The following is a 12,112-nucleotide window of genomic DNA, read 5'->3' as shown; positions in this document are numbered from 1 at the left end:
GAGGGCAGAGAAGCCCCTCCTGTAGGTGGGGAGTTGGATCACTAAGGCTTCTCATTTAACCCCATTTGTATAGCTAGGGCTTCTCCTAGTCCCTCATGCTTAAACCTTGACTTCTCTCTTTCTGTTTCCTTCTATTCCAGTAAGGCCTTACCCTGTACCAGCACAGCAAGCACTCAGACATTTGTGGATGAAAATGACAAGTTTGTGTCTCTTACTCTTGGTCTGTCCTTTCCAACCTGGCTGGTACCATGTAACGTCTTCTTCCCACCTTCTCTTACTTTCCCTCCTACTTCTCTCGTCACTCCTTTCCTGCGTCCTTTGCAGGCTCATCCTCCTCTAATTGGCCACTGTCTGGGTTTCTAAGGCTCAGTCCTAGGCCCTCTTCTCTTCTCATTTTGTAGTCTGTTTAGAAACTCTTATCTGGGCCCCTGGCTTCGACTTGACAATTTCCAATTGTTTCTACCTCTGGTTTTCTCCCCTCTGAGCTAGAGATCTGTATAGTTAGCTGCCCATCTGCTATCACCTCTTGGCTGTCTCTCTTTAAAAAAAAAAAAAAAAAAAAACACAAATATGTTTATTGGTGAATTGATAATCATACCAAAATATCCATAATTATACCAATTCAACCTGTCTAAAACTTAAGGTCTGCCCTTCACAGTGCCTGAAACCAGGCTCTCTTCTAGTCTCTGTCTTGGTGAAAGGCACTGCCAATTACCCAAATCCACAAACCAGTAATTTACGTCCTGTTCTCTCAACACCTGAAAATCCAATCCAATACCACAGTGGTTCGTAAACCTTTTGAACTTAGAACCCTTTTCCACTTCTAAAATTTGGGACACCAAAGAGCTTTTATTTATACAGGTTATATCAATTGATATTTACTGTATCAGAAATAAGGGTCAAAAAAATTTAAAACACAATAATACACAAGTACACATTCCATTAGCCATAGAGCAATGACATTACCTCAGGCAGGTAACCTCTGGAAAATTCCACTAGATATATGTGAGAGCCAAATCATGTCTTAGTATTATTATGAAAATAGCTTTGACCTTCCAGATCCTAAAAGGATCTCAGGGACCGCACCCCCCCCCATGTCCCTAGACCACGATGCCATGTCCTGTTGGCTTTACCTTCTAAATGCCTCAAATCCACCTGTTCCTTCCTCTCTCCACTACCCTCACTAGCCTAATCCACGCTTCTGTCTTCTTTCACCTGGACCACTGCATTAACTAATACGGTTCTCCCTTGGACCCATGCTTGCCCCCCTGTGATTGGCTCTCCACACTGTATGCAGTTGGAGCAATCTTTTCAAAATACAAATCCGAATATGCCACCCATTCCTCTTCACTTAAAAATCCTAAGGTGTATTTTCACTGCTTTCAACGTAAGGACCCCAAGGCTCAGTCTCCCTCCCCAGCCTCAGCCCATCCTCCTTTCCCTTGTTCTCAGCTCTCCAGCCCTCAGGGCTTCCTTCTGGTTCTCAAACACACCACACTCCCTCTACCATGAGGCCTCCGCATGGGCAGCTCTCCTGCCTGGAGCTCTCCTCCCTATATCCCCTTTGAGTAAGTCCCCTTCAAGCTCTGGGTCACAGCCTATGGCTTCTCTGGCCCCGAAATCAGGTCACATCCTTCTGCTATACGTGCTCCCAGCACCACACACCTTCTGGTCGCAGCCTGTAATTATAGATGAATCACATCATGACACGTAAGGTCTGACTTCCCACAGGTGGACAAGGGCCATAGGGACGGGAACTGTGTGTTTTGCTTCCCATGATTCTGGCAATTATTTCTTGAATGAATAAATGAACAAATGAGTAAAAATGCAGTTTGACAGGGAGAGGGATACAATAACAAGACAATGTGATAAGCATTAGGATAGAGATGGGTACAAGGGGTCACTGTTCCCAGTGGCTCTCCACTGCCCACCGAACAAGCCCATGTGCAGACAAGGGTCCCCAGCCAAGGCAGGCATTCTTTCCCAGCCTTCTCTACTTCTCCAAATATCAATACACGAGCCAATCTGAAGGATAAGTGGGATCTCCACCAGCAAATCACTGAAATGCCCTCTCCCCTCATCCTTGCTTATGGAAATCCTCCATAATCTATAAAAATCCCAGAATGCATTTCCCAGGTCGTTCCAGTTAGAAATAATCTCTGCCATTTTCCAGCTTTTAGAAAGGCTGCCAGGCTCTGCCTGCTTCTCTCGTCAAACCCACCACTCCAAACCACCTGGGGTTCTCAGAAGCCACCACCTTCTTCTGTGATCGTGCCTGGCAGATGCCCTTTTCTGTGCCCGGAGTATCTGTCCCTGCACTCAGTAAATCTTCCTTAGTTTGTCAGCTCTGATGTTCCCTCTCTTTAGCGAAACCTTTCCCCAAAGTCCTGGGCGCCGTTGGTTACTGCCTGCTCTGTGCTCCCGCACCACTCTCAGCCTCCCAGATGCCTCCACCATGGCACTCATGCCAGCCCAAAGGCTGGTGCCTAATGCTTGCTGACTGAAGGAACCCAGGATCTGTGTGTGCTGGGAGGCTGTGTTGCCCATTCTCTAGAGAGATAGGAACTCGTTCATAGAAATCTTACTCCCCGTAAGATTTTAGCACTCTCAGACAAGGAAATTCCATATACGGCCCCTACAGTGAGGGCCCAGCATGTAGCTTCCACACACAAGTCACAGGAAATTGCTCAGGAGCCGGAGGCCCAATCACTGCCCTGTGTCCATCCTCACAGCTTACTCTGCAAAGGAGCAATGCTGCCCTCCTCCAGCCCCTTGCTCTCTACAAGGGCTCTGGAACAGAGGCCAAACTAGCAGAGATTCCCAGGTTCCAGGGCACCTGGATTTTAGGGCCAGAGATACTCTAGATAAGGTTTCCTTGTTGGGGTGCTGGCTCTCTCCTCAACCAGCTTATTGAAAACGCAGCCACCAATTATCCACAATGTTAGGGAAATATGAAACACATATACAGACTTTCAGCTTGGCAACACTTACTACCAGTGCTTGCTAGGGTTCCAGAAATTACTCAGTGAGGCAAAGTCAGTGCCTCAGCAACACATTCTTCCGGCTGCCCCCCGAGGAGGCTTATCACTCCCAGACAGGCTCAGTGACAGGACTGATGCTCAGACCTCCCCAAGTTCAGCTCAGGATCTCCAGAGAGCAGTTCAGTTTGCTGCAATTCTACCTGTATGGATAGAACCTGTATGGACAGCAGCAGGGGTCTCAGCGACGTTAGGGCAGCAACCTCAACAGAAATATTGTTAAGGCCGGACTTCCCTCTTGAAACAAACTGCACAATTCAAGAAATGAGCTTTCTCCTCAGACTGTGGGAAATGGGATCCAGAGCAAAACTGGATTGCCTGGTATAATGCACAGACCTGATTTAGATTCCTTTCCTGGGGAGGCCCGTCAGCAGCTTCGTAGCTTTCTTCCTAATGAGCCAACTGTATTTACTATGTCAACAGTCTCCTGCCCTTCCCAGACAACTTAGTTTGACTCTCCAGGAGTTTCACTGGAGAAACTTTGTCCCATCTTCCTTGAAGCATTAGGACTCCTCAGGAATCACAAGCAAGAGGTTTGATGTCAAAACTCAATCTTGGACCTGATTCGTAACTTCACAAGTCCCCAGTCCTTTGGGGAAAGAATGGTCAAAAACGAGGGTATACTGCTGCTGGAGGTCTTCAAGCAGATGTTTGAGGAGATCACTTTTTCAGGACTGTTGAAAAGGAATTTGATTTTGCCACCACATCATGAGAGTGTAAGCTCCTGGAGGGTCAGGACTCCATCCCAGTCACTTGTCTATTTCTTCTCCCCAAAGAAAAGCATGGAACATTATTCTGAACAGCGTAGCAGTCAATAACGTTTGATGACTGTTTTTTAATAATTTTTAAAAAGAATATTTAAAAAAATACATGGCCAGATAAATTAGATGAGAGGAAAAAAGGGGTGAGATACTCACTGACAGAGAGGTGCCTGCTCCTGGGCTCAGGGGGCTGGTAGATGGTATTTATGTCTCCTGCAGACTGGGAAGCTTTGATTCGCACCTGCCTGGACACCCCGGAGTGGGGAGGGGAACTGGTCTGCAAGATAAGAGGAAAAAGGCTGAGCTCGTTAAGCAGGCAGGCTTAGAAAGGCCCCCCGCCCCTCCCTGGGCCTCCCCATGCTCTCAGCCGCCATCATGCTTTCAATACATGAGCTACCCAGCTTTCCCTCAAATCTCACTCCTCAACTCATCTTGGCAAATCACTGTTTACTCAATGTAGTTATCCAGCTTCACTGATATAGAGCACTGAGACTCAGTGCTCCAATTTATTAGGTGATGACCCAGACACAGAAGAATAACAGGCATTCCTGTAATAATGTGCCAAACAGAAAAGCGTTGTAAATACCCTCTCATAAAACTCTCCAGAGAGCTTGGGAAGAATAGCAGGAAAAGCAGGAAATTATTTCAGTGGCAAGATCACCTGCCACGTGGGGGGTCAGAATGGAGAATGGTGGCAACTTCTGCACCAAAAATTCTGGTTGATAAACTTAAAAAATAGCTTGATATGCTGCTTCTTCCCCAACCATAATCACTCCTGGAAAATTAAGGTAAGAAGGTCTCAGATGCTTCATATTACTGGGGTTTACATGTGAACCATCTCAGGATTGTGTTCATCTCAGAAAGGCTATCAAGGCACCATTCTGCCAGAGGTCAAGGACTTCAGAACAGGGTCAGCAGCCTTGCCACATCTACCTCACTTTGCACTGACCCTGCTGGGCCTCAAGGTGAGCACTTGAGAGAAAACAAAGCAACAGAAAGGGACCCTTGCACTGAGAAAGCTTAAAACTGCAGCTTGAAGGTGAGCTAAGTGATGTCAGGATGTGCTCATAAATAAGCAGAGCACTGTGGAGAGTGGGAGCTCAGAATTTATAAATAATTTGGGTCAAAGTTTCTACTTGTTTCTCTCTCTCTCTTACCTCCTGTAAGAAAAAAAAAAAGGTCCAACCTAAACAAACTATATCCTGTCCTCCAGGAAAAAGGCTTCCCGCTCTCAGGGCTAAGTTCAGCTGCCAAGCAGCCTCCTCTAGTCCCCCCACGCCAGACTCTATCACATGCAGGGCTGTCTTGACAAACTGTCTTGCTCTAACGGGAAGTCAGACCAAGGGGAAGTGAGTGTTCTTGCTAAAGCCTCCAATGTGCAATAGCTCTCTGCCGAGGGTCAGAAAGGAAAAAACAATCAAAGCCACACGCTGGGGAAGCAGGCCAGTGAAGGGCAAGGAAAAAGCCACAGCCTTAGAGTCAGAAAGAGGAGAGCTGCACGCTGAGCACCCCAAGGACACCTGCTTAGACACGGGGCCTTACACAGGGTGGGAATTCAATACATCGTGGCAACATGAATCTGAAACGTATCAAAGAACATAGATTCTAAACTCTCAATTTTAAATCTAAAAGCTGAGCCAGGAGAGGAGGTTCAACAGCCAGCACGAGCGTAGGTTTCTAAAACGAAAGGCTGACTGTGGCAACAGTGGGAAAACAGATGAAGGGAATCAGGGAAGGTTTCAAAGCAGGGCTTCTCACATTTTCGTGTGCACACAAATCGCCTGGGACCTTGATGAAGTGCAGATTGTGATTCAGTAGGTCTGGGCTGGGGCTGAGAATCTGCATTTCTAACAAGCTTTCAGGTGATGCTGACACAGGGCGGCAGCAAGGTCTTAGGAGGTGAGTCACACTTGGGTTTAAGGCAATGGTTCTCAGCCCGAGCCGACCAGCAGAACTGCCTGTGGGGTTTTTAACACCTCAGGCCAACTACAACAGAATCTCTGGGGGTAAGGCCGAAGGACTGGTGTTTTTTAAATCTCCCCCAAGTGTTTGTAATAAGTCAGTCAAGTTCAGAAAACCCTGATTTAAGGAGATAAAAGAGAATGGCATGGTAAACAAAAATGAGGTTGATGCAAGGATTCAGGGAAACTTGAACAAGACCTAGAAGTGGGCAAGAGAGGAAGGAGGAAGGTGGGACTAGGAAAAATAAAAGGGACCTGTAAGAGAGTGAAAGGAGAGCCAACAGGTATAAAGTGTGTAGCTGGCAGAACATTCTAAAGACAGCAAATAGAATGGTCATTTCATTTGACCATTCAATGAAAACCTCACTGAAAGGCTCTGGGGGTAGCAGTGTGCTGTGGCCGACACAAACAACATGAAAAATTACCAGGGAGCCACATGCACAAAGACTGCAGTCACTGGAAGCGAGGAGATTAGCAGAAAAAGAGATTATAAAAGTTGACCCACAAATCATCTCGATAAAAGATTTGGTGGTGTCAGACAAAGGGAACAGGTGGATTCAATGATGCAGGGGGAAAAGAAGAGGTGTGTGTGTGTTTGCTTTAGTTTGGTTCACGGAAACATGAGCTGAGAAATGGCACCTTGGATGTCACTAGTCCTCTGCTTCAATGGTGGCAACGAGACATTTCCATGATAGACCATGACAGTTATGATAGCTGTGGAAGCATCCAGGTTATTTAATAGATTTACAGCTTTAACATCCATGAATTTATTAAAAGCCTTAAAAAAATCTGCTTTGAAGCTATACAACTTGAATAAAGGATGCCATGTTTATACCCCTTATACAAATTCTTATTTCCATTTTGTTCTATGATAATCCTCAATATTCAAGGGGCTCATCCAAACTGAGATTAGGTGAACAAATCTGTGTTTTTATTATCCCTGCTCTTCAATGCGTCACAGGCTTTGTTTATACATAGGTATGCTTCGGCTTCCTTTCCCGACTAAAGAGTTCCAGGCTTTTTAGGCCATACACATATAAAACTGACCCCAACCCCTTAAAAAGTTTGTCTTCTCTTGGACCTTTCCTAGCTCAGTTAACCTTCTGAGCTGTGGGGAAGAGAATGACACATCTCACAAGTTTTCCTCACGGGCAACATTATACTTTCTGTTCTGTTTCTAATGAACTGTGAAAGAACCTGGGTGAGGTTTCCCAAGGACTACAATAATTCTAAGATCCCTTTCCTGGATGGTATCTAATACATACTGGACTACAGTCAGAACATCTGGATTCAAGACCAGCTCTGTCGCTATCTACTGTTTCACCTAGGCCAAATCACTCTAAGCCTCAGTTTCCCCAGGGGGTAGACTGGCGATAACAGATGCCTAACCAACCACTCAAAGCTGCAAAAACCAAATGAAAGTTGAAAGTACCTTATACATGTAAAGTGTAATGATTTTTAAACAGGGGCCAGACTGAAGGTATTCTGCCCAACAAGTTTCGTTCTAACTTCCTGCACTTGCCCCATTAGTTTCTTGGAAAACTGAAAATAATTACCATTTAGATTATCCTTGATATCTTGAACTTAAATAGTGTTAAATTCATTGATGGGAAATTTGGGAAGTGGGCAACATTTAGATGAGAAGATTATAAGTTTACTTTTGTCAGAGAGAATCTGAGGTAACAAAACAAAATGCCATTCACAGTTTAAGATGGTTGGGTATTTAGTTTTTATCATATGCAGGTACAAGTGACAACAGAATGTTAAGCTTGAGATTATGTTATGACAGTGGAAAGGTCGAGAAAGTTATAAGAAAGTCAAGAGCAGAAAGATAAATTAAGAGTTAGATGCACACATGTTTAGAAAAGAAGTCTGTAATAGGAAAACAGCTAAGAGTTGATGGCCCAAGGCAGAGGGCTAGGGCAGCAAGAACTACTGAAGGAGACGGTGAAGTATCTTAAAATGGCAGTAAAACCAAGGCTAGAGAAAGACTCTTCAGATTAAGAGGAGGTTCTGTGATTGCCCAAATCCAGGAGTTCTCAGGTAAAAACAATATTGAAGCCTAAGTCCTGGCCTTGGCCAGGTGCGATGGGAGGAGTATGACTTTCCACCTTGGTGAGGGATGAAGACAGAGGAAAGATCAGAAGCTGTCATAGAAGGATCAATAAAAAAGGAATCTGGAGAGTAGAAAGAGATAGTACATTTAGAAACAGGAATAAGAAGGGAAGTAAAGGTATAGGTGATAACAAAAGGTGGATGAGTTGACAGATTGCTAAAAATGGAGGAAACTAAGTAGAGAACAAAGTGGCTCACAGTTACCATCAAGAGGAGATGAAGACCAGGTTGATATGGTATCCTGGAGAAGTGTATGTAAAGTGTGATCTGTGGGCTGGTGCCAGGGTACAACCTGCGGTGTATACCAGTCCTCAACAAGGTAAATACCAAAATGGAAGAGTAACTCTTTAAGCACTTTTACAACAATTTGGCAGTGACTCATGTCTATTGAACTTAACAATAAAAGTTGTGGGCTTGTATTTTATACGTCTCTAGTTAAATTTTCCATTTCACTTTTCATGTTTTTAAAAAAGAATTGGTCCATAAAAGATTAGAAACTAGAAGAAAACTGATATTTCATCACAAACAGAGAAGCACTTCCAGAAGTAGGACTCCTAAGCACGTAGCAATTTTGGATCATGATACCTCTGTTTATTGAGAAGCCTGAGGTCTAGCTGAGGAAGTCCTCAAGGAAAGATTTCATCACCACCAATGCCACTATTAGTCTTAAATGCAAATCTTTATAAATGCAAAAAAAGGAGTAGCTTAAGTGTTCCAACAGTAGCAAAAATGGTTATTTAATTAAATTATGGTATAGCCACTCAACGGACTTATGCATCCTTATAAATTATAATCATGAAGACTGTATATTAACAGAAAAATGTACATGACAATGTTAAGTGAAAAATTAAAGTAGAAAATTGTATAAATACCATGACAACACTTATAGTGTGTATACATATGGCCAAAGAGGGGCGTATGCAAAAATCAATCAATGTGTTACGGTGCTAGGATTATGTAAGACGGTCCTCTTTTTTTTTTAAGTTTACAATAAGTTATACTGACTTTATAATAATTTTAAAAAATACACATCCTTAGAGAGAGAGGCATCAACGTGGCACTTATTTTATGTGATATCTAATGCCACACCATCAGTGTCAGAGCTTAGATGGTCATCTTTCAAACAGCTCTGGTGTTGCAGCAGTATCTGCAGCTGAGTGCACCCCTTACTGGATGGGAAAGCGAATGCAAAGAACCAGTTGTCTACAGTTTCTCATCAGGGGAGTGGAGGGATCACAATCAGGGGTGCTAGCTCCCAGTTAAACAATCACATCATTAAACTAAACCCCAATTCCAGCTTCTTCTGTAAAGAAGGGGTTGGCAGAATATGATTTCTGCTTGACTCCTGCTAACAATTCAAGAAGTATTCACTGTGTTCTCTTAAGAGAATGGGTTCCAAAACAAGACACAGCTCCCGTTCTCAAGGAGCTTATAATCTTTTGGGGTAAAACTTACAAATATGCAACAACTAGAGGGCAATTACTCAGGAACCTATAAACTAGTGTGCAAATTATATCCAATGACTAAAGGAACACGGAATAATGAAAATGGTCTCAGTCAAAAATACTGACCAAACTGCAGCAGGTAAATCAAGCTAGAGCCTTAAAAAAGGTTGACCATGGTCTGGCAAAGAGGAAGCAGGAAGAACTGCAGAATAGTGGAAGTATGCTGAAGAACTTGGAAAGATGAGACTGGGGAGCTGAGAGGAAGGGTAGTTAGTGATAACCCTTGGGTGCCAGGCTAAATTTAGATCTTACATGATAGGCAACGAGGAAGGCCTACAAGGAGCAGGTGAGTAACTTGAACAGAGAAATGAAATAATAAAGTATATATTTTACTTCAGAATACTTCCCAAAACACATCCAGAAAAGAAGACATTGTGAGAGAGAAGACCAGTCCTCATGCTCAAGGACACTTCTATAATATGAGAAAATGTCTTCTTTACTCTAAGCCTTCCTAACCGCATTCTCCTGTGTCTTTCGCTAATCAATAGACAGTCCAAGGTGTCTTTAAAAATAAATGGTCAGGGGCTTCCCTGGTGGCGCAGTGGTTGAGAGTCCGCCTGCCGATGCAGGGGACACGGGTTCGTGCCCCGGTCCAGGAGGATCCCACACGCCTCGGAGCGGCTGGGCCCGTGAGCCATGGCCACTGAGCCTGCGCGTCCGGAGCCTGTGCTCCGCAAGGGGAGAGGCCACAGCGGTGAGAGGCCTGCGTACCGCTAACTAACTAACTAACTAACTAACTAAATAAATAAATAGTCAGCATAAAGCACCATTCCATCTAAACTCTGTCCTGGTATGGAGCGTCCATAGTTCTCAGACAGTAATGTCAGCTGTCCACAGTTGGCTGTCTTCAAGCATAAGGAAAGGAAAGAGTGCCAAGAAACCTTCAGGAACATGCATCTGAAGAAAACTGGTAGAGCCATCAGTGATTAGAAGACAGACCCAGATTACAAGCATTCTTGTGAAATGTAGGCCCCCAGGGACCCTTTAGGAGAGGAAACTACATGAGGGATGATCCCTCACTTCTGAAGGCCCCCACAGATTGCTGCCATTTGGTAAGGTAGCAGCTGGTAAATTACAAGAGGCCCTTTAGACCATGGCCTTTTTTCCACTGAACAGAAGGGAAAGTTTGTTTCCTACATGTGTCCCAAGGGAAAGTCACGGTTGCCGAGGAGTTGTGGGAGTCGGGTTTACAAAGCATGATAGTCTCAAATCCTTGACAGCCTCTACTAATCAGCTCCCCCACGCTGAGCAAATCTCTCTTGCTGGGGTCCAAATCTAGTCGAAAGAACATAAATACAGAGAAAAAGAATTTCCTCCTTTATCATAAAATGTTTCCCTTCCTCCCATACCACAAGCCAAGTCACCTTCAGTTGCAATTTTAACACCAATGATCTGGCTTCGCAGTCAAATCAAATGCAGAAGGCTAAATGGCTACTGACCCAGTGGGCTGGGCCACACCTACGTTCTCGCTTTAGCAGTGACTAAGGAACACAAAATTCTGTCAAGGAAGCAAGCTGGACTCCTGAAGGACAGCAAGCTTTGTCTTCAGCTGTCAGGCCGTGACAGGGGCTACTTACATGGTTTCTGTCCTGGGACAGCAGCAATATCCTAAGGCTTTTCATGCTTGAGCTTCTATCCAAAATATCAATTGCTTTATCAAGATCATCTTGGTTCTTCAGCAGGATGGAGAGCTGGGACACAGGACACAGAAAAAGGAAATCACATAAAACATAAGTCTTTAGTTTGCAAAAATAAGCAAAATAAGCAACAAAAAAATAAATTTGGAGGAAAACAATCTCAGTGGATACTATGGGGTCTTAAAAGATCTAATTGAAACCACAGAGATATTTTCTTTCCCTTTTTATTAAGTTTACAATTCAAAGATTTTTGGTAAATTTACAGAGTTGTGCAACCATCACCACAATTCAATTTCAAAACATTTCCATTGCTCCAAAAAGATCTCCTGTGCCCATTCAGAGTCACTCCCCTTTTCTACCTCTCACCCCAGGCCACCACTAATCTACTTTCTGTCTCTAGAGATTTGCATTTTCTGGACATTTCATATAAATGAAATCACACAATTCATATTCAATTCAACTCAATTCATAGCCTCTTGCATCTAGTTTCCTTCACTTTGCTTAACGTTTTTGAGTTCATCCATGCTGTAGCACATATCAGTACTTTATTTCAAGGTATTTTTTTTTGATGGTATAAAAATATTTTTAAAAATATTTTCAGTTTTTTTTTAAATTTTTATTTGAGTATAGTGGCTTTACAATATTGTGTTAGTTTCTACTGTACAGCAAAGTGAAATGAAACAGCTATAGTGAAACAGCTATACGTATACATATATCCCCTCTTTTTTGGATTTCCTTCCCATTTAGGTCACCACAGAGCACTGAGTAGAGTTCCCTGAGCTATACAGTAGGTTCTCATTAGTTATCTATTTTATACATAGTATCGATAGTGTATATATGTCAATCCCAATCTCCCAATTCATCCCACCCCGCCCCAAGATATTTTCTAAGAAAAGCTTCGTCTCTAAAAATACCCTTTACTCCAAAGCATCAAATCCGAAACAGTTATAGGCCCCATATTTCTTCCTAGATTAAGCAGTAGAATCATGTCCCATTCTACCCTGTGCTGACATTAACAGAATAAGCAGAAAAGGCACAGGAGGAGGAGGGGTCAGGCAGAGGATGAAAACGTTACTCAAATAAGAACACAAACTT

The 12,112-nt window shown here is 43.5% G+C and overlaps 1 protein-coding gene across 3 annotated transcripts in view; it reads right to left on the bottom strand.

Moving 5' to 3' along the window:
- Positions 1–12,112, bottom strand: part of MAP3K3 (mitogen-activated protein kinase kinase kinase 3) — a 62,692-nt gene that overhangs the window by 18,991 nt on the left and 31,589 nt on the right. For all 3 annotated transcript variants that reach the window (XM_079904920.1, XM_079904921.1, XM_079904922.1), the window contains 2 exons: positions 10,958–11,071; positions 3,956–4,076 (listed from right to left, as the gene is read on the bottom strand). In XM_079904920.1, the coding sequence (XP_079761046.1) occupies positions 3,956–4,076; positions 10,958–11,071 (235 nt within the window). The remainder of the gene's footprint in view (positions 1–3,955; positions 4,077–10,957; positions 11,072–12,112) is intronic.

Source organism: Stenella coeruleoalba (genome assembly GCF_951394435.1).
Source record: "Stenella coeruleoalba genome assembly, chromosome: 19".
In the NCBI taxonomy this organism is placed as follows: Eukaryota; Metazoa; Chordata; class Mammalia; order Artiodactyla; family Delphinidae; genus Stenella; species Stenella coeruleoalba.
The sequence above is the reverse complement of the archived record's forward strand: the minus strand, read 5'-3'. Positions and strand labels throughout refer to the sequence as shown.